This window comes from Dendroctonus ponderosae, unplaced genomic scaffold, assembly GCF_020466585.1.
Source record: "Dendroctonus ponderosae isolate FM_Combo_2020 unplaced genomic scaffold, Dpon_F_20191213v2 Dpon_F_20191213_5, whole genome shotgun sequence".
Taxonomy (NCBI): Eukaryota; Metazoa; Arthropoda; class Insecta; order Coleoptera; family Curculionidae; genus Dendroctonus; species Dendroctonus ponderosae.
Genome location: NW_026018715.1, coordinates 11,588,127 through 11,607,218, shown reverse-complemented (window position 1 = coordinate 11,607,218; position 19,092 = coordinate 11,588,127). Strand labels below are relative to the sequence as shown.

Sequence of the window (19,092 nt, the reverse complement as noted above, 5' to 3'; positions counted from 1 at the left end):
GCAAACACTCCCCTGCTCCCCCTAGAGTCCCTGGGGGGAGTGAAGGCTTGTAGACTCTGCTCCAATGGAGGCTGGGCCCTGGCGAAAGTCTCGCTCAAAGCATGGACTTGCCCTGACTGGCAAGTTGAGCAACTGGCTGAGGGCAAGTTTGCGCCCCTTTGCGGGTTTGGTACTCCATATGTTTGGTTCATTGAAGAGTTCAAGAAGCTTCTATCTCTAGAAAAATTCAGCCGAGCACTGTTTTGCTCGTTTGGAGAACCCGAAGAACCACTGGTGAAGAGTCGCTGTCTAACGCTCCCTAATCGACTTCTCGGTGGGGGCAAAGTCGTCCGGGTCTCATTCACAACATTGGCCAGCATGGCATCGCTCATTTGTATGTTGGATTCTACAGTGGAGTTCATGCTAGCATCGTTGCCAGTGTAGTCCAGGTAGGCCCTAGAGGATGATTCTTCTAGCGGGGTCTTATAGCATGACTGGGTGTAGGTTACATCCGGCTGGTGAGTTAAGGCGCTTTGGTAGGCATCACTGCTGGAAGCAGCTGAGTAAAACGTGGTATCCCTAGTGCGATTGTCTGCGGATTGAAAAGTTTCATTCGGCCTCGAGCGACTTGCTCTGGAACTGGCTGCGGATGGGGGCTGACATCCTGCAGAGGTAGCAAAGAAACTGTTTTCTGGAACGCTTCCTCCAGGCGAAGCCAACGCGTCGTGCCATTCAGGAAGCTGCTGGGCCACCAATTTCTTTCCTTGGCGTTTTGCGATCAGGTTTCCAGTGGTTTGGTTTAAACGCGACGAGACCTCGATGATGCTGTTTTGATTGCGGTTCTCTACCAACCCTTTGGGGATGATTATTTTTCTACTACTCATAATTTCGATTCAATTTTAGACTTAATCACAGAAAATTTGCTGGTTTCACTCACTCGCGTTTGAGTGACATGACTCAGAATGTAAGTGAAAGGGGTATTATGGACTATTTTTAGTTTGGGATTTGCATGGGATAAATTGGGTGGGGTGGGGCAAAAAGGACTTAGCAGGAGGCGGAAAGTGGCTAAATGGTTTTTGCTCCCCATATTAACTAGCTTTTAATCGGCACTGGTATGTCGGATAAGCAGGAGAAAGACAAGGCGATTGGTCGCACAAATGCTACGTTGCTCTCACTCCTGAACATGAGAACGAAGGTACCCTAACGGTCCCGAGCTCATTGGAATCAATCAAAAAACGACCTCTTATGATGACCCTGATGAAATTGTCGACCAAAAATAAAAATTTTGCTATAGTGTTTTTTGCCCTTATTGGATTGTTTCCGACCTAAAATGCTGCCCAATAGAGAATATGAAAGTTGTGGGTCGAAAATAAGGAAGATATCGTCCGTTGAACACTGCGACCGCTCAAAAACCGTTCAAAATAGACAGAAAAGGTTGATTATTTGGGAACTGGAAAGGTTCCGGCGGTTTTTAATCCGTTCGTTGCATTCCTTGTCTCTTTCCATCTTTAGCAGTCGAGGTATTTTGAGAAACTTGAATTTTTTGGAAAAATCGACCTCTTACTCTCCCCCTTATTCGACCAAAAATCAAATTTTCGCAATCGTGTTTTTTGCCCTTATTGGATTGTTTCCGACCAAAGAAGCTGCCCAATAGCGAATATGAAAGTTGTTGGCCGATAATTAGGAAGATATCGTCCGTTGAAAATTGCGACCGATCAAAAACCGTTCAAAATAGACAGAAAAGGTTGATTATTTGGGAACTGAAAAGGTTCCGGTGGTTTTTAATCAGTTCGTTGCATTCCTTGTCTCTTTCCGATGAAAATGATGTAGTAGTCGAGGTATTTTAAAAAACTTGAATTTTTTGGAAAAATCGATCTCTTGAGAAAAGAGAAAAGAGAAAGATTAAGGCGGAAGGTGCGCCTTAGTGGGTTTTAGTCGTTTTTTACTTTCAAAAGCAAATCGTCCTTCAAAAAATGCTTTCACTCCAGTAACTCTGGAAGCACTTACACCCCCTGTACACAGATCGACTTAAATCAATGCCAAATAAGAGGCTAATTCCAGTCAATCACAGTCACTTCAAAGGTAAATTTTCAGTTAAACTGTGCACTTTATTGCAATAATGCCGAAAACTTTTGCCCAAAAAATCATCATCCCCAAAGGTACGATCAATCCAGACGAAGACACGCTGATTGAAATCCCTAGGGGGTTGCATGAGCAACCGATTGTGATTGCTCGAACCGGGCTGCAAGAGAAGAGCATCAGCATTCAAAGATCAATAAGAAATGTGGATGTGGAAGGAAACAAATACCGAGAGGCGGAAGATCGCAGCAAAATCAAAATAGTTCAAGACGGAAACGATGAGAGTTTCCAGCCCAAGTTCCACAGTTCGGCTCGATCCCAGTAAGTTTTGTAAAAGGCCGATTCCCTCTGTTCAAATTTGCAGTGGCTGGTTGAATATTATCAACTACTGCAACGTATTATCTTGTTACTCTTATGGGATCCACAGGCAATTTAAGTGCAATAAGTGGCTCATTACCCAAAGTAAACCGTAGATATTATGGCTTGATGATGTTAAATTAATTCATTAAAGACAGATAAAAATCAAACCATCAATTAATCCCAAATGAATCATTAGGGCCTGATTCAAGACAGATAAATTCTCCTTGAGTATTCTATTAATTTTTCATTGAATGTGTTTTAATTTTACATTTTTTTCATTGGAGAATCCTTTACTCGATCTTTTTTGCACATCTCTACAGGCCAGTAAATGCGAGTTTTAGTTCCAACTTGGAGAATAGCAGGAACTTTGACGAAAATGTAACACTCTCAAGTAGATACGATGAAATGCAAAAAGCCAAGAAAGAACTAGAAGAATCCGGGTTTTTCAATGCAACCAACCCACCTCCAAGTAGTAGTTTCAGCCCAAACAGTACTAATAATGGTAAAACAATTCGAACAAGGAATTTTGCAACTAACAACGACCCAAAGTTTCAAATTCAAGTTGCTGTTTCGTAGATTTTAAGGAATTATTTACGAAATCGCAACATAGCACCTCTTCTACACCCTGCGACAAATCGGTTCAATTCAAGTCTTCAACCCTGCCAGTTGATTTGGTTGCAAGGAAATTTACATCAAAATCCGATACCTCTAGCAATAATTCAAGCTTAAGCCTGTTCAAAGAAGACAATTCTGCATCCAGATCCTCCTCAAGGAAAAATGTCTTCAATAACACGCCATCATTCAGGTAGCAACTTTTCCATGGAACGAAAGAAATATATTTTTTAAATTGGAAAATTGTGGCTTGCAGATCTGGAGGGTCCTTGACTTCGTCCAGAAAAGACTTGGCCAGGTAAACAATGAGATTCTTCAATTTGAAGCGCATTTTGCTAAGAATCAAATCAGTTGCAGGTTTCCTAGTGCTTCATCTTCAGAAACCTTTGAAGATATGGAAAGAAAGGCGATAATACCTGCTAGTACGCAGTCAAGTAAGGACCCGATTTGTGTGTAAGTGCTGTAAAAGCACGTGGCTTTTCATCCAAACATTAAACCATTTTAATGGGTTTTATAGCAACAAAGTATGTTCAACAGAGAGCCACTCGGGGCGAAAAAAATCATCAAAATGTGGAACTTGTTCATCTAGAACGCAATCAATAATGAACGAATCGATTCTTTCACAAAGCAAATCTAGAAGAACCGACAAAAAGTCACACTCAGGACTCGAAGAAGACGAATGCAGATCAGCCGGAAATCTTCTAGAAGATAAAGACAGGCTAAATAAATTTTACAAGTAACTATAAAATAATTCTGCTAAAAGTGAAAATATTCCGACATTTTCGCTCTGGTTGCCTTCATGAATTGCATTGGTTCCACTAATATCTATTTCTTCTTTCTTCCAATGCCTTCTCATTAATCTGTTTGCTCATTTTATTTGTTTCTAATATTTCGTTTATAGACGCCGCAGCAACGAGATTGATGAGATTTACATCGACCAATTGAAGAGACAGTTTGAAGAAGCAAAGCGCAAACTTGAAGACGCTCTGATGCTCGCCTCTATGTCTCTAAAGCAGCTGGGCGACAATAAACGTCGCCTATCAAAGGCCTCAAGCCGATATGCTCCTATTTGCGATTCTGTTCCAGAGCTGGACATTTCCTTTGTCCCCTTTTCTGGAAAATCTCCGTCCTGTGCTTTGGACGCTCCAGTCTCAAGTGCGATACGAACCCCCAACGAGTTTTGGCTGCAATCAGTAACTCTGATCCATTTCAGGTCACAGTAATCGAACGAGTGTTATTTTGGGCCAAGATAGAGCAAGTGAGAGCCGATTTTCCGCTGCTCAGAGATTGCCAACTTCAAAAACCCGAGCGGTAAATTCGAAAATTACGCAAACTTCCTTAGATTATTGGCCAATAGAGCAGGATCACTTCAAACCGGGAGGCTCCAAGTGCTTGGCATGTTGTGAGCCTCAAAGGAGCAGCTCGATGAAGTCCGTTAAGGTGGCTCGATGCAATATTTCTGATAGCGAATCCTTCTTGGATAATCATTCAGCGTTGCTGTCCTAAAGTCCATTGTTGTATTATTTAGAAAATGCCCCTGTTTGAACGCTCATTAAAAGTGTATTTGGAAATTTGGGGATTTTAAATGTTGGATGAGGAGTTTGGGTTTAACTGGCAGTCAATACCAGACTAAATATGCGGAAGATCCTGAATTGCAGCTGGATTAAACTAAACAAGCGAAGTAAGATCAAAAATATAAATTCATCAAGATCACAATAAGATCAAGAAATCAGATAATAATAACAAAAAATAAGATCAAGAAAAACAAAGCGAAATAAGATCAACAAAAAAGCCCGAGAAAAAGTGTTAAGGCTGGTGAAAAAACATGCGAAAAGATAAAAAAATAAAAAATTCAAATCAATATCATCAAAAAAATAGAACAGTGTTTCAGAACGCAACCACGCCCACGTTTCCATGGCAACTGACATGTTTACATAAGCCAGCTGAAGTGTCTTTCATAAGTTTGATGGAAATCAGCTGACATAACAATAACCTGAAAAATAAACCACAACCCTAAAGTTAATTAAACCCCAAATGAATAACCTGAAAGTTCAACAGAACAGCTACAAAAATTCGGAAAGCTGGACAGACGATTTGCCGATTTGCAAAAACACCGGAATTGGCTTCTCAACGAATCAGATTTATCGGGAGGATGGACACCCTCAAGAGGAGCACCCTTATGAGGACTACAGTTGCCATTTTCGGTTCAGCGATGATTTTTACTGGTATGCAGTGTTTGATGGGCATGAAGGGAAAAGAGCAGCGGATTTTTGCTCGCAACGAATGACCGCCGATGTTTTATTCTCGGACATCAATGAAAAGCAGTCGGATGAAGAGGTGCGAGACTTCATTAGGCAGGCGTTTCAGAACGTTGAAACTGGTTATATGGAAACTTTGGGGGATTTGTTTGCTGAAAGGATCAAAATTCAATGCAATGATATCCCGGAAGGGTTAAGTACATATGAAGCCTGCAGAAAGGTGAGTTAAGGTGGCCAATATGCAATACCAGCAAGCAATTACACCGCTTTAAAGAAACATCTTTAAAAAAATAAGATATCGGGAAGAACCAGAATTTTAAATGATCAGTCGAAAAAATATTTCAATGCCTTTGACTTGAAATTGTAGTAGTAGGCGTTTATCTACATTTCCCGGTTTCTGTATTATAGATGCCTGAAGTAATGAAAAAAATCAAAGACCTTAACTGCGAGTTAGCTTCGGGAACTGCAGCTGCGGTCGCATTGATTTCCAAAAACAAGTTATACGTGGCAAATGTGGGCAACTGCAGGGTACTTTTGTGCCAAACCGATGCAAATTCTGTGTTAAAAGTTGTCCAGCTGAGCATCGACCACGATCTATCCAATGAAGATGAATTGTTGCGACTGTCTCATATTGGAATCAATCCGCGCCTCTTCCAGCACAGTAAGCCTTCATTATTAATCCTCCATGCTCTGGCTAAGTGTTGAACTGTTCACTTGCAGAGTCTCGCTTAGGAAACCAAGAAAACACCCGCTGCTTAGGCAATTGTGCAGTTAAGGGCGAATATAAGCAATTTGATGACTTGGCGGTAGCATCGCAAGAGCCGGTCATTGCGGAACCGGATATTCATGGCGGAATACTTTTGGACGAATCCTGCAGGTTYTTGCTACTGATGACGGCAGGCCTTTACAAATCAGTCGAAGAAGCGATTGAGMCCGATAAAGTCAATCAGTACATTGCTCAATGTGTTGTGGAACAAGTAAGTTTTAGTCTTTTTTGCAACTTTTCTATTGAAGTTCTAAATTTCAAGAGATTTGGTCCCAATGAAAAAAAAAACGGCTGGAAATTTCGCTTCCAGCTGAAGCTTTTGGAAAGAGCATTCAGTGAACTAACGTTTGCCGCGAATGACTTCATTGCATCTTTTGAGCAAATTRATTTTTAAAATCGAGAAAAATAKTGCAATTTAWCTTGTTACACTGTAAAATAAGACGGCAAAACTTTTTCCAGTTTAGAGAACAAGCAACTCTAACCGGAGTGGCACAAGCAGTGGTCGATAAAGTGGTGCGTTTACACCACGACTGGTATATGTCCAACTCATGCAATAAATCCCGCACACCGAAGAGAGAAGACATCACTTTAGTGTTGCGCAACTTCAACTTCCCAATGCCGAACGCTTTAAAATCGCCCACGAAACCGACTGTTCAATTCAGCACTACCATCCTCACCAACCAAATATCCAATAGTGATTCCTCGCAGCACACACTCACAAATTTGAACACGATTAGTACACTAAGCCGAACCAACACCACAAGCAGTTCGGAGGCTAAAACGGAGGTTGAGGATGACATCGGTCCAGACCAAAAAATTGCGCCCTACGTGGATTTTGATGACTTTTATAAAAGCTTTGATATGGCCAAGCGCGATGGCACTTTGCCTTATGGGTTAGCGTAGAATGCGACGAAATATTCACCTAGATATAAGACCAGAAGAACGGGCATTTTTAGAGCTACAAAAGCCGATTTTGCATCGCCAACCTTCTAATAAAGTTGTGTAAATGGAGTGATTTTGGCCGAAATGCCCTTGGAACCAGTGTTTAAATAATTAAGTCTAACTACTGTTGTTAACTAAACAAGCGAAATAAGATCAATAATATAAATTAATCAAGATCAAGAAATCAGATAATAATAACAAACAGTAAGATCAATTCATCAAATTCGAATTTAAAAATAGGTATCCATCCCACTGGCCATCCTATAACTCCCTAATGTATTTTTCACGATTATGCATGCCACAAGAGCATCTCAGCCAGATTTTTCATAATTTCTACTACAATTTACTGATACAAGGATAAATCATATCATCGCCCTGCATGTTGAAGATGAGCAGCTTTACATTCGGATCTCTTCATTTAACTGCGCTGGTTTCACTTTATTTTTCTCTTTTTGGCGCATTTTAGAGGGCAACGCCTATCTTGAATCTATATGTTGAAAAAATTTCGATTTTCGTTCATATTCAGGAAAATTTAAAAAATTCCTAGTCGCGCTTAGTTTGCTGGGTTGTCTTTGCAGCCGGAGTTTGGCATTTATTCACCCAAGAAATGTGAAGTTAGTGGGTCGATTTGGTATGCATTTTGTAGAGTCAAGTCTATTTTCTAATAGTAGAAGGCAAAATCGGTTTTGAATCGTCTTTAGGGAGTTTAGCCGGGAATTTTCTTTGGGTTTTACTAACGGCACAGTTTAGCAGTTATTTCTTCAGAAGCCAGGAAAGCTAGAGAGCGACTTCTGTACGGGTTTCGCTGGCCATAGTTTATTGTATACGTAACAGCAGCGTCGATCTTGAGTCATCAACAGGATATTTTCGAGATTTTTTTGCGGTTCTCAAGGTCTAAGCTTCACATTTATTTTCTCAGAAACCAGTAAAGCTATATATTCACTTTTGGGCGTATTTTGTTGGGCAAATGTGCATTCTATTTGTGAAAAAAGTATCTACATTGAGCGGCGTCTGGTCATTTTTTAGTTTTTTTAAAGTTTGCTATACAATTTTGAGGTTGTTTATGCAGGCCTGTTTCGTATTTATTTCTTCAGAAATCAGTAAAATTCCATCTTTGTTTAGGTGAATTTTGTAAGAAAAAGTGCATTCTGTGAGATGCATGTCGTTTTCAACCACAATTTTATGCAAGATGTTGGTGCTTTAACAGTCTCAACAAATTCTATTCATAAACGTTCCATATATACATCTTCGCTCCTCTTCAACTATTAAAGATGGAAAGAGGCACAGTACATTGATCATTCAAAACGACATTAAAGTGCTTGGATAAGCTGAGTTGGAGGCTGTCTGCATTGGACAGTTTTTCTATTTTAACTCGCACATTCGGCACTCTTCTCCAGTATTCTCCGCAAGCGACTTTTTCCACAGTTTCCTCGCAATTTTCGAAACCTGCCCCAACCCAGGTAGTAATCAGGTTTGTTACGATAATAATCATATTCTTTTCAACCGCCAAGTATCTGAGGATGTTCGCTAAGTGGTTCAAAATGTTATTGTTCTCAGCATGGTCGTTTGAGCTGAAGAACAATGTTGAGAGTGAGTCGATGAAGATCACTTTCGCTTCCGGGCCTGCTTCTAGGTCTCGTTTCACTTCGAATAGGGCTGTTATCAGTTGGAATTTATCCTCGATTTGTTTTACGATAATATTGGATAATAAACCTAAGCAGTCTTGCTGGGGGCTTTTCCTTTCCAGCTTGGTCTTAAGGCGTTTTGCGCTAAAGTCCCCCTTGGTATCCACGAAGTAAATTTTGCTATCACTGCGCACAATATTAGCCAGAATCGTCAGGGTAAATTGGAGCTTGCCCGCATCAGCGGAGCCGCAAAATTCGTAAATCGTTCCAGTGAAAAGGCCACCTTGTAGCAGTTCGTCTAATCTAAAATACACATTTTTTAAATATCCAAATAACTGGACAATTATTTGATTATTACTCGCTAATCCCTGTTGGAATCAAAGCGGAATGAGCCAACACTGTTTGGTAGTAAGTGAAGGCTTTTATAGGCGCTGCTGAGTAAGACTTGGCCAAATGCTTCTTCAGTTCGATTATTTCCTGGAAACCCACTGATAATATCGGTAAAATGGTAATCAACCATGGCCTTACCACATATGTGAGTGAGGTATGCTTCTCTATAAGCCCGTTCTCGGCTCTAAGTAAGTCGAGTACTGAGTAAATGCCTTTTTTCTTCAACGCATTCAACACATCTTCAGTTAGACTCGAGTGATCAACTCGGGTCAGCAACATTACAACTAAGTAATTACTTACATAAATAACATCAGCATTTTGAGGATAATGAAACTAGTAGCTACAGAAGCAATATAACCTATAAGCTGAAAGGTTATGAAAATAACAAAGGAATTTAGGTGTTTTGTTCATAAAATGGGGCCTAACTCAAGCCCAAGTTTCATATAAAATTACTGAAATCATAGCAGATAGAGTTATGCTTAAAGTGTTGATAGCAAATGTCTGTTTTTGCTCAGGCCACGCCTCCAGTCGTTATTTCAAAATATCCCGCCTGTTTTTATTGGACGTTTAACTTTCGCGTTCGCCCAATCACACACCTTCTTATATTGCAGCGATTAACAGATGTCCTGATATAGTGGGCTTTGGAGTCAGGAAAGATTGAGAAGTAAATGGCAAATTTAAGCAATAAACTGCAATTGGAAATTCAAATATATTCCACATTATTATTTGTTAAAAAAATACATTTTTATCCTTTAATAACGGCGATGGGTCTGAGTTTAATGGCTTTTTTCGAGATTCCTGCGGCATGACAAGTGTTGACCACATCAGTCACGTTCTTATATGACTCGGGAGCTTCTTCCATTACCAGTTTGGGAGACGCCACTCTGATGGCAATATTCATATCTTCCATTCGTTTTAGAACGTCGGTATAGTCAATGTTCCGGCGTGATTTGGCTCGGGAAAGAGCTCGACCCTGAATTAAATTAACAGGATTAAATGTCGATACACAGGGCTGATTTTTTCAAGCACTTACAGCCCCATGACAAGTAGAACCGAACGTTTCCAACATTCCTTGCTCTGTGCCCGTAAGAACATAACTGCAAGTTCCCATGGTTCCACCAATTAAAACAGGTTGGCCTGTTAGCTGATAATCTACTGGAATCAGAGGGTGATGAGGTGGAAAGGCTCTGGTTGATCCCTAAAAAACACTAACGTTGAACCGCAGAATTTTTAATATACTTACTAACCTTTCTATGCACCAGGAGTGTCTTTTGCTTCCCATCCACAATATGCTCTTCAACTTTGGCAATATTATGGGAAACATCGTAGATAACGTGCATGTCCAGGTCATCGGGTGTCGTATCAAACTGTTTGGCAAACGCCTGCCAACACAACACGAACAGTAAAAAAAAGAAAGTGTGTGAAAGAAATTGTACCTGGCGAGTCAAGAAAGTCATCGAACTTCGGTTCACCCAGGCGAAGTTGGCCGCCGCCGCCATGGATTTTAAATAATCCTGCCCTTCTACTGAATTAATCCGAGCACACGCTAATTGTCGGTCATTCGTTTCTATTTTGTCTCTTTTCATGGCTTTTTCCATTTGAACGAGAGCATCAGTAGCTACTTGATGCCCAAATCCTCTGCTTCCTAAAGACGCTGTTTGGTATCAACCTTTTAAGAGGAATCAAGAGTTCCTACCTGAATGAATCATCACGCATACTTGGCCTTTTTCTTCGATGCCCATCTTGCAGGCCGCCCATTTATCGTAGATCTCATCAACAACTTGGATTTCTGCATAGTGGTTTCCGGCCCCTAAAGTTCCCAGCTGAAAAAGTAAGTTTTTAACCGCGCTTGGACAACACCGGCCTTGGTTTCTCACCTGCGGTAGCCCTCTTTTTTTGGCTCTCATGCTCACTTTCGATGGATCTGCGTTCAGCATTCTACCATATTCTTCGCAGTGTTCCTTATCTTCCGCCCAGATGTAACCTTCCCTCAATGACCAATCCATCCCCATTTCAAGAGCTTCTTCCAGATCTTTTGCATTCATTGGAATAATGCCTGCGATTAGGAAACATTGTTATTAGAGTACACTGTAATGTAACAATGTTAGGAGGAATATTTGAAGCGTTCTTGCCGCTCTCTGATAGTAGAGTATTGAATTGAAAAAGTCGACCTACCTTTAGATCCAACTCCCACTGGGATATGGTCAAATAGGCTTTGCGCTAATTGTTCTTTTACGGGCTGAACGTCTTTTTCAAACAAGTTGGTTCTCAGTAATCTTCAAAAATAAAAAAAAACGTATTACCAGAGTAATATAAATAGTGCCACATCAAGAAGACTTTCTGAGCGGTTTGTTCGAATGCATCGATTTGGCGAAGTGTTTTTTCATAATCCAAAGCATGATTAGTTGCGATCTGAGAAATCTGCCAATATCAGCAAAATCTTAACAAAAAACGCTAATTTTAACGCACACTATTTAAAAATATTTCGGCTGAACCATCTAAGGGAGACTAACTTTAAAGTCACCGCCCAAACAACATTTTCAGACACTCTATGACCTTTATATAATCAACATTAACATTCATTTGGAAAAGCCATTCACATTTGAATAATGAGCAGCAAAGCTTTTTCTAGATGTTTCTTACCTGACTCCACAGTTGATATCAAAACCGACCCCACCTGGGCTCACTATAGACTCTGGGTCGTTCATATCAAACGCTGCCATGTTTCCAATGGCAAATCCATAACCAGAGTGAATGTCTGGAAGCCCTATCGACTTGCCCACAATGCCCGGCAGGGCTGCCACATTGGCAATCTAGGTTGTTTGCAAGCAAAGAATGAATCGGGTCAGTTTCCCGACCATTTAAGCCCACAAAACTCAAGATTTTCAAGCAATACTTTGCGAAACTCTGACATTTTTTTTTAAGAATGGAACGTTAAAAAAATGTCTATGAGAAAACTTGTACCTGTTTGACACCGGGCAAGAATCCCCCAACCATTCCAGGCCTGCACGAGTTGCGAAGCTCCTCCAACATCAACTTTTCGAGCGTTTGGTTCACGTAAAACACACCCTCGACTCTCATGTTTGGCTGAAAGCCTTTTTTGATGCGCCAGCAGTGATTGTTGATTTTTTCCAAGTAGGCCAATTCTTCATTATATTGTCTGACTACCATTTTGCTAAATGTACTTTTCACTTTCACTTAGGGCACCTCTGATAGAACTGTTTTTGTTTATATGCTTTGGAGGTTAGGAACATGTTAGGAAGTTCACCGGGGGTACTATGACAGCCCAACACTCTTCTCTATTTGCAGCGGTGACAGCGCTCTTGCGGCCTGACTGACCAATCTTTCAATTTGGCGCCATATTCAATTTTCTTTTCGACTTTTTTTATGGCATATCATTGGGTCAGACGCTGCATGGGAGTCTTCTTACAGAGCCTCATAGATGAAGACAAGTAACTATCAAGGTCTTTATCTGTTCTTCGCCTTAATCGCATCGAGAGCTTACCGGCGTACTACTCAACCGCCAGCATCGTTCCCCGGATTTAAGGTTACTCTCACTAACGACGTAAAGATTTACCAATAATTTATCTAAAGATACTTTCTAAAAAACTGTCGTCTTTATCTATGGTCTGAATAGTTTGATAATCTGTGGGTCTGAAACCACAGACTACATACTATTCTTCTGAAACTGACAATCAGATAACCTCAAATTGTAAACTGCCAAGAAATTGCAGTAAATATTAGTTGAAATTGGAAAATTATTGACTTTAAATCATGTCCAACAAGTCGAAACAGGTCCCCACTGTCGCCTATAGCGAATCTGCTATTCGCAACAATCTGTCCATTACTGAATACTGCAGGACTTCAATGGCAGCCCTATCTGGGTGCACTGCAGGTAATAAATAAAATCACCTGCAGTCATCGTGGAGAAAGCAATTAAGGCTGCTATGCAAACTTTAGTTGTTTATCCTGCCGGAAGCACAATGAGTTTTCAAGCAGTACTTCTAAGTATACCCATATGTACATATTTCAGGCTTGCTTGGCCTGACTAGTTTACATGGAGCGCTTTTCTACATAATGGCAGTTACCACACTTTGGTTGATGATATTGTATAAAGCGGGCTTTGCTACGTGGAATAAATACTTCATTTCGCGCAAATCCCTGCTAACCAGCGGCTTTTTCGGACAACTCTTCACCTACATCCTGTGTTGGACCTTTAGTTATGGAATGGTACATGTGTACTAAATCCAAAGCCCAACTGTCGAGTGTAATCGTTACTTTTCATATTACATAATCCTTAAGTTAAGGTGAGGATCACTATCCGATTTGTAAAGGGAATTTTCAGTATTTGTAGATCAAGCTGTTAATTTACACGTACATGGTCAATAGATTAACTACAGCTGAAACTGCCACGAATGTTTTTGCTATTTTTCACCCCGTAGCTTGGTAATATGAATAATAATTCAACTGTAAAGACATTTTAAGAAAATATCTTTATTAATCCCCTCAATTAACTGACAGTAATAAACTTAAAAAGCAACAAAAACTAATTTTTGGGTAATGGGCGATGTAATAAACATATTATGACTTAAACAATATCAGTTCGTTGGATTACTGGCGCTAAAAGAGCATATAAGTCCGCTTTTATGTAGGTTTAGGTTTATCGTGTACCGTTAAGGGACTTCCATTGTGCTGCCACATATCGATCGTCTTATTCACAATATTGTCCGCAGTATCTTCCGGAATCTGAAACAAATAATAAATATACAATACAAAATTGTTACAAATTATAAATGGTTTTAAAGAGCAGGTGTGAGTCAGTTCTTTGGTGCCTTTGTTTATGCTTTCCTACTGTCTCTTATCTTCTTGTGTAAGTTGAGTTTTTATTTATTTTCTATTAAATTTATTTGTTTCGATATTTTCATCTCTCATCCATTAAATCGAGTATAGCTTTTCTGCCGCTCTTTCTTTAAAACGCATTGTTTAATGGTTTTTTTCAGAACCATTTTAATGTCTACCCAATTTTACCTGTCGTTACTGCGATTTTGTCTCTTCTCTGCAAGCGATTGTTTATTTTTAATTTATCGCGATGTATATTTTCTTAGCATTGAAACTCCAGTCAAGCTCTCACAATCGCAATAAGAAAACTTGTAATAATTGATATGAAGATAAGTTTATCAAAGCGAAATTAAAACTACTTTGCTCAGAAACCATTATTACACTTACATTTTTAATGCATTGTGTTATACTAGCCACATCGGTCATTTTAATGATGCGATGCCTTAAGGTGGTTAAGGAAAATGTGACTAGATAGGCCAAAATTTTGTAGGATCCTCCACATATTTTATCCCAAATCCTGGAAGTAATTTCGTTAAATCAAAGGCATGAGACCAATTGCACCAACAAACCTTATAATACAATTGTCATTGAAAATTCCGGCGAAACAGCAATCGAACCATTTGGCCAACGGCAGGTTGTCCAGCACAGCGTTGGATTTTAAAGTTTTGTAAAACTCTGGATCTTCCTTTTCCAGCAAATTGTGCGTTACTTCGATCAGTCGAGGAATGTCGCCTTTCATGTTAACAACGTTGTCGTAAAATTTGTTTGCTATCCAGAAAATATCGGCGTCGTCATCAAAGAAGTGTATCAAGCTTTTAACAATGGCAACAAAGCTGGAAGCCGAAGAATTCTTGTCGTATAAGACAGATACATCGAAAGTGAGATCGTTGGTTTTAATCTGCCACATCGCTAAGAAAACTTTGAATTTTGCGGTTTTTTCTTCAATCATTCTTAGCACTTGCAAAGTGTGAAGGAGATCGTTATATTCCTGCTTCCGCTGGGACATTACAAAGCTGTGGCAGTTCACTTGCATGGGCAAAACACCTTTAAAATACATTCAAGTCAAGTATGGGCAGTTGGGAAGTTGTCTCCTACCTAATAAGAGCTTCCATAGTAAACTGCGGTAGGAATGCGGGACCGTGAAGCGCAGGCAAAATTGCCCGAGCTTACCACGATCCAGCGATTTCTCTTTCAGCAAGATTTCTAGAGACTTTTTCTCTTCTACACTCTTAAATCCAACTTTTTCATAGTAGATAGACCTAAAATTGCGCTCGTCTGTTGCCATTTTCTGTCTGGAATTTGGGTTTTTTGTTGCAGTAAACTTTATCAAATTAAATTTAATTCATTGCTAAAAATCAGAAACAGAAACCGTTTTTGACAGTCTTAGTTAAAAAGTCAGGTTACTTAGATGGTTCCTCCAAAATTCATCTTCCCGTGTTGGCAGCGTTGACAAACCTTTGTAATATTTTTTAAATAACATTTTCACATATAAGCTAGGTTTGCTCTTAGCAAAGTTCTTCACAAAAACACATGTAGAAACTGCTGGCTTCCGATTTGGATCAAATCATTCAGTTATCAATTGTATCTTTTTTCAAATTGCCCAATTTTTCTTTTTGAAAGTCACAAATTGCCTGTACATTTCCACGTCTGGCTTTGCTGTCTTGGCAACACAGCAAAATCAAGAAGTAGCAGACCAAACCTCACAATTGACGTCGTTTTAAGGTTATGCCTCAAAAATGTTCGCTTCAAAAATATTTAATTTAAATGTTATAAAAAGTAGGTATTTCCACTTACCTGTTGAACTTACCAGTAAAGCGCTCAACTTTCAGCGGTCACTCCCATTATTAGGCGATGTTTGAACGTACAATCACATCAAATCCCAAAGGCACATTTCACCCCCTTGGCTAATTACTGGATTTATCAGCAAAACGATAAAATCAAAACACCCCCCACAATTAGCAATAGCATCGACTTGCCAAATGGGTTGACTTGGGTGCCTCCGCTCATTGAGCCCGCTGGTATACTGGACGAAATTATAGCTCCATCCACTGAGACTTCTGAAACCCCAAAGGAAGCGCATAGAATGCTGATTATTAGAAGGAAAAAAATGAAGAAACATAAGCTCAAAAAACTGAGGAAAAGGATGAAGTTTGTGTATGCTAAAGTAAGTTTTTTAATTTATTCTGTGCAAATGCTTGTTGGATGAATGCATATCCAACTGAGCAGAGGTGTAACTGCTTTTCTGAAGCAACACTCAGAATGTATTTGTTTGCCAGACCCACAGGGTGAGCCAGAATAAGTGTGCAACCGCTCAGATTGCGATAGAATTAAAAAAATTATCTGAAAAGTTGCTATACGTTTTTACGTCTTTTTTCTAACACTTTTGTTATGTAACAATCATCGGTTCCTGGAGGTATGGATTAAACGTTCGTGGCCGGAGCCGCAGACAAAATTAGGCAGCTTGAATAAATGCTACTTTCTCTTAAACTGCCTTTGTGCCTCTACGATACAGGATGTAGAAAGCGACGCCGTACTTGGCGAACTATTAACCAGGGTTATTTAAAAAGTTATGCCTAAAAAACGATGAGTGTAGAAAAAAAATGATCGGACCTTCTTTTTCTATTCGAACCCGATTGCCCATTTATTCTCAGACAGTCTGTACCATTTATTACAGACATGCAGCTGGTCGATAATAGCCTGACAATTTACAATGAAATTGCTACTTTTAGCGCAGGCAAAGAAGAGAAATGAAGAAGGAAAAGGCTTTCCAAGCTGTTTTGATTACACAATGTAAAGAGGCTGAGAAATTTTCCGCAGAACAATATGTGGAAGACAAGCTCAATAAGTTGCACGAAATTGTCATTCCCAGGTACTGGAAGGGCAAAAAATACCCGGAGTTTATAATCAGGCAGAAAATGGGATTGCCGCCTAAGTAACCGTATGGTAATGTAAATGTGTTGATAATAGAGTGAATGGTTCGTTGAATTTTTTTACTTTGGTATTCCAGTTCAATTCACTATAACAGAAAAAAATCGTTCCAAACTCCCAAGTCTTTAATGAATTATAAATAAACAAACCAAGCTACGTAGCTTTCATCTAACTTTTCCCGCTGAGCATATCCTGGATCTCCTGTAAACTTTTCCCCTTGGTTTCGGGCAGGAACTTGTAAACAAATGCGAACGCCAAAGCGCAACAGCCTCCAAACAGTCCAAAACTCCCAGCCTTCCCAATGAGTCCCACCACGGCTGAGAAATACTTTGTCAGCAGAAAAGCCAGGAACCAACATGTGGCTCCTGTAGTCATTGAGGCGACCGACTTAACATTGGCAGGGAACATTTCCCCCATAACCGCCCATGGAATGGGCCCAAAGCCCAGACAGAACGTGATTATGTAGCCGATTAGGCAGGCGATTGGGAGCCATGTAAAGGCGGAAACGTCGCTATCTGAGTCTTTTAAGTAGAAATAGTAGGCTAATCCGCCCTGGGCTACAGTCATTCCTACAGCCGACAGCATCAACAGTAGTCGCTTTCCCTGTTTGTCGATTAGTCCGGAAGTTAATCCGGTGAATACCACTTGGACTACGCCGATCATGATGGTGCAAAGCTCGGGCTTCATCGCCACTCCTGCGTCCTGAAAATGCAGGGAAATTGAGGGGCTCTCAGTATACAGAATATAAAATAGAGTTAAAGTTTCTTTAAATGCAGAAAGTCATTTTTAGAATATGAAAAATGATCCAAGAAGAATGGATTCAAATCCCTTTAAAAGTTATAAATTATTGGACAACGAAAAACTCTTCATTTAAATGCAGGGGCGTATTTTCAAGCTAAAAACTGAAAATCAAGCAGAAACCAGTGTTTTTTCTAGGGAGAATAGAATTTTTTCCAGGTCTATGTCGAAATTCTGTCGCAGCTTTTGCAGCAAACTGTAAACAAAGCGCAAAATTTTCCCGTGTTTTCTAGTGCCGGACACGAAAAACTGGTGAGGAAATCATCGGCTGTACCGATGAAGAAACTCAATAGGGGTGTTTCATTTCGAAGTTGTGCCGACCCCTTCGGGTACGACGCATATAAGGCAGAACGCATTATAAATCAAGCGCGAGTGTTGTTTTTAGTGCGGTACCGAAAAAACTTGGCTCAAATTCACAACTAACACTTTTCTCAGTTAGATAACGTAGCAAGAAAGAACTCTTTAATGTCGAAGTTGTGCCGAACTCTTCGGGCACGACACAGGCAAGGAATAACACAAAATAAATCAAGCACAAGACGACGTGTTAGAGTTTCTTTCCAGTGTCGTGTTCGAAGGCTTCGGCGCAATTACAAGAAGGGACTTGCAGAGAGATCTTACCTGGAAAATAGTCTGAGCAAAAAACAGGACGACGTTGATACCAGAAACTTGCTGAAACACCAGCAGTCCATTGCTTAGTAGGTAGGCCTTCAAAAGACCCTTGGACTTGAAAATATCCATAAATGAGCCTTTGGAGTCTAGTGATTTGTTCACCTCCACTAGCATGGCTTGAAGTTCTTCACGAACTTCACTTGGCGCCGATCGGTTCCTCAGTTTCATCAAAGCCTGCTCTGCGGCATCAGTTTCGCCGACGCTCAGAAGAAACGACGGACTTTCCGGTATGAAGAAAAAGAAGGCGACGAGGAAGATTGACGGAACAACAATGCAGGCAGCGTTGAATAAAGTGACTGGAATGTATGGGCCGAGGACGAAGGAAAACAGCAACCCGATAACAGTGAACAGTTGCAAGTAGGTGCCCAAGGTTCCTCGCACTTCATCTTCGGCGATTTCCCCCGTATACATTGGTAAGACTGTGAAGGTAAGTCCGACGGAAACGCCGCAGATAAATCTGGATACCAGCAGGTAGTAGACGTTAGTGGCCATGATGTTGAGCAGAAATCCCACGATGAAGGGGATGTTGCCTAGGAGCAGAGTCTTTTTTCTGCCGATTTTATCAGCGGCGGCTCCTACAATGAAAGGGCCTAGGGACGCCCCTAAAGGCAAAAGAGATCCGATCCATCCGGCATCACTAACAGAAACCACTTCGCTAAGAGGAGACAACGATAAGTCTTGAAGCTTTGGGAGCACAGGTGATGTCCATCCCAGGGTAATACCGCATGTAAAAGCTGCTAGGTTTCCTGAAAGAAAAAATGAGTTTTTTGTTCAAGTTGCCAATTTTTTTGAAGATTTATTTTTACGAATTTTCGATGTATTTGTCGCCAAGGGCGGATCCAAGGGG

General features: G+C 40.4%; 8 protein-coding genes across 11 annotated transcripts in view; 4 read left to right on the top strand and 4 right to left on the bottom strand.

Annotated features, from left to right (window-relative positions):
- The first annotated feature begins 1,990 nt into the window (after positions 1-1,990).
- On the top strand, positions 1,991-4,601 carry LOC109545614 (rho GTPase-activating protein gacZ). Of its 4 annotated transcripts, none has more exons than XM_048666656.1 (9): positions 1,991-2,061; positions 2,139-2,379; positions 2,760-2,920; positions 2,968-3,223; positions 3,287-3,328; positions 3,382-3,483; positions 3,548-3,766; positions 3,932-4,185; positions 4,244-4,601. In XM_048666656.1, the coding sequence occupies exons 1-9, from the start codon at positions 2,016-2,018 to the stop codon at positions 4,534-4,536; spliced, it is 1,614 nt and encodes a 537-aa protein (XP_048522613.1). In that variant the 5' UTR covers positions 1,991-2,015; the 3' UTR covers positions 4,537-4,601. The 4 variants fall into 4 exon arrangements, with proteins under 4 accessions (XP_048522613.1, XP_019771957.2, XP_048522612.1 ...); XM_019916398.2 differs by having other exon boundaries at positions 2,739-2,920; positions 2,995-3,223; XM_048666655.1 differs by having other exon boundaries at positions 2,739-2,920; positions 3,388-3,483.
- A 377-nt stretch (positions 4,602-4,978) lies between these two features.
- On the top strand, positions 4,979-7,210 carry LOC109545565 (TGF-beta-activated kinase 1 and MAP3K7-binding protein 1). The gene is made up of 4 exons (XM_019916334.2): positions 4,979-5,508; positions 5,697-5,949; positions 6,009-6,265; positions 6,514-7,210. The coding sequence occupies exons 1-4, from the start codon at positions 5,065-5,067 to the stop codon at positions 6,955-6,957; spliced, it is 1,398 nt and encodes a 465-aa protein (XP_019771893.2). The 5' UTR covers positions 4,979-5,064; the 3' UTR covers positions 6,958-7,210.
- A 948-nt stretch (positions 7,211-8,158) lies between these two features.
- Positions 8,159-9,464, bottom strand: LOC109545566 (DNA repair protein RAD51 homolog 4). The gene is made up of 3 exons (XM_019916335.2): positions 9,150-9,464; positions 8,980-9,098; positions 8,159-8,924 (listed from the first exon to the last, which is right to left on the bottom strand). The coding sequence occupies exons 1-3, from the start codon at positions 9,288-9,290 to the stop codon at positions 8,255-8,257; spliced, it is 930 nt and encodes a 309-aa protein (XP_019771894.1). The 5' UTR covers positions 9,291-9,464; the 3' UTR covers positions 8,159-8,254.
- Positions 9,465-9,701: 237 nt separating this feature from the next.
- Positions 9,702-12,310, bottom strand: LOC109545488 (RNA-splicing ligase RtcB homolog). Its single transcript, XM_019916228.2, has 9 exons — positions 11,976-12,310; positions 11,655-11,824; positions 11,187-11,287; positions 10,889-11,067; positions 10,708-10,834; positions 10,448-10,656; positions 10,259-10,393; positions 10,045-10,209; positions 9,702-9,984 (listed from the first exon to the last, which is right to left on the bottom strand). Exons 1-9 carry the CDS (start codon positions 12,180-12,182, stop codon positions 9,757-9,759), a joined length of 1,521 nt encoding a protein of 506 aa, XP_019771787.1. The 5' UTR covers positions 12,183-12,310; the 3' UTR covers positions 9,702-9,756.
- A 262-nt stretch (positions 12,311-12,572) lies between these two features.
- LOC109545492 (ER membrane protein complex subunit 6) lies at positions 12,573-13,421 on the top strand. Its single transcript, XM_019916232.2, has 2 exons — positions 12,573-12,906; positions 13,045-13,421. The coding sequence occupies exons 1-2, from the start codon at positions 12,786-12,788 to the stop codon at positions 13,254-13,256; spliced, it is 333 nt and encodes a 110-aa protein (XP_019771791.2). The 5' UTR covers positions 12,573-12,785; the 3' UTR covers positions 13,257-13,421.
- A 64-nt stretch (positions 13,422-13,485) lies between these two features.
- Positions 13,486-15,303, bottom strand: LOC109545490 (TBC1 domain family member 7). The gene is made up of 4 exons (XM_019916230.2): positions 14,946-15,303; positions 14,420-14,894; positions 14,238-14,367; positions 13,486-13,757 (listed from the first exon to the last, which is right to left on the bottom strand). The coding sequence occupies exons 1-4, from the start codon at positions 15,133-15,135 to the stop codon at positions 13,656-13,658; spliced, it is 897 nt and encodes a 298-aa protein (XP_019771789.1). The 5' UTR covers positions 15,136-15,303; the 3' UTR covers positions 13,486-13,655.
- A 207-nt stretch (positions 15,304-15,510) lies between these two features.
- On the top strand, positions 15,511-16,835 carry LOC109545491. Its single transcript, XM_019916231.2, has 3 exons — positions 15,511-15,626; positions 15,680-16,014; positions 16,580-16,835. The coding sequence occupies exons 1-3, from the start codon at positions 15,587-15,589 to the stop codon at positions 16,784-16,786; spliced, it is 582 nt and encodes a 193-aa protein (XP_019771790.1). The 5' UTR covers positions 15,511-15,586; the 3' UTR covers positions 16,787-16,835.
- Positions 16,836-16,885: 50 nt separating this feature from the next.
- LOC109545489 (facilitated trehalose transporter Tret1) overlaps positions 16,886-19,092 on the bottom strand; it is a 3,938-nt gene continuing 1,731 nt past the window's right edge. Inside the window, exons 2-3 of the mRNA XM_019916229.2 lie at positions 18,195-18,991; positions 16,886-17,480 (exon numbers count right to left, since the gene is read on the bottom strand). Coding sequence (XP_019771788.1) covers positions 16,947-17,480; positions 18,195-18,991 — 1,331 coding nt within the window. The 3' untranslated portion in view covers positions 16,886-16,946. The remainder of the gene's footprint in view (positions 17,481-18,194; positions 18,992-19,092) is intronic.

What these genes read in the sequence shown, in the direction of transcription:
- LOC109545491 (XM_019916231.2), top strand. Translation starts at nt 15,587, where the DNA reads ATGTTCGCTTCAAAAATATTTAATTTAAATGTTATAAAAA. An exon ending in TAATTTAAATGTTATAAAAA is followed by an intron (nt 15,627 to 15,679) that starts GTAGGTATTTCC and finishes CTCAACTTTCAG; the next exon opens with CGGTCACTCCCATTATTAGG. An exon ending in TGAAGTTTGTGTATGCTAAA is followed by an intron (nt 16,015 to 16,579) that starts GTAAGTTTTTTA and finishes TGCTACTTTTAG; the next exon opens with CGCAGGCAAAGAAGAGAAAT.
- LOC109545488 (XM_019916228.2), bottom strand. Translation starts at nt 12,182, where the DNA reads ATGGTAGTCAGACAATATAATGAAGAATTGGCCTACTTGGAAAAAATC. An exon ending in ATGCGTGATGATTCATTCAG is followed by an intron (nt 10,657 to 10,707) that starts GTAGGAACTCTT and finishes CAGCGTCTTTAG; the next exon opens with GAAGCAGAGGATTTGGGCAT. An exon ending in TGACTTTCTTGACTCGCCAG is followed by an intron (nt 10,394 to 10,447) that starts GTACAATTTCTT and finishes TTGTGTTGGCAG; the next exon opens with GCGTTTGCCAAACAGTTTGA.
- LOC109545492 (XM_019916232.2), top strand. Translation starts at nt 12,786, where the DNA reads ATGTCCAACAAGTCGAAACAGGTCCCCACTGTCGCCTATAGCGAATCT. An exon ending in CCTATCTGGGTGCACTGCAG is followed by an intron (nt 12,907 to 13,044) that starts GTAATAAATAAA and finishes TACATATTTCAG; the next exon opens with GCTTGCTTGGCCTGACTAGT.
- LOC109545490 (XM_019916230.2), bottom strand. Translation starts at nt 15,135, where the DNA reads ATGGCAACAGACGAGCGCAATTTTAGGTCTATCTACTATGAAAAAGTT. An exon ending in ACTATGGAAGCTCTTATTAG is followed by an intron (nt 14,895 to 14,945) that starts GTAGGAGACAAC and finishes TGTATTTTAAAG; the next exon opens with GTGTTTTGCCCATGCAAGTG. An exon ending in AATGACAATTGTATTATAAG is followed by an intron (nt 14,368 to 14,419) that starts GTTTGTTGGTGC and finishes AATTACTTCCAG; the next exon opens with GATTTGGGATAAAATATGTG.
- LOC109545614 (XM_048666654.1), top strand. Translation starts at nt 2,016, where the DNA reads ATGCCAAATAAGAGGCTAATTCCAGTCAATCACAGTCACTTCAAAG. An exon ending in AGTAAGGACCCGATTTGTGT is followed by an intron (nt 3,484 to 3,547) that starts GTAAGTGCTGTA and finishes TGGGTTTTATAG; the next exon opens with CAACAAAGTATGTTCAACAG. An exon ending in AGGCTAAATAAATTTTACAA is followed by an intron (nt 3,767 to 3,931) that starts GTAACTATAAAA and finishes TTTCGTTTATAG; the next exon opens with ACGCCGCAGCAACGAGATTG.
- LOC109545566 (XM_019916335.2), bottom strand. Translation starts at nt 9,290, where the DNA reads ATGTTGCTGACCCGAGTTGATCACTCGAGTCTAACTGAAGATGTGTTG. An exon ending in ATACCTCACTCACATATGTG is followed by an intron (nt 9,099 to 9,149) that starts GTAAGGCCATGG and finishes GTGGGTTTCCAG; the next exon opens with GAAATAATCGAACTGAAGAA. An exon ending in ATTCCAACAGGGATTAGCGA is followed by an intron (nt 8,925 to 8,979) that starts GTAATAATCAAA and finishes TGTGTATTTTAG; the next exon opens with ATTAGACGAACTGCTACAAG.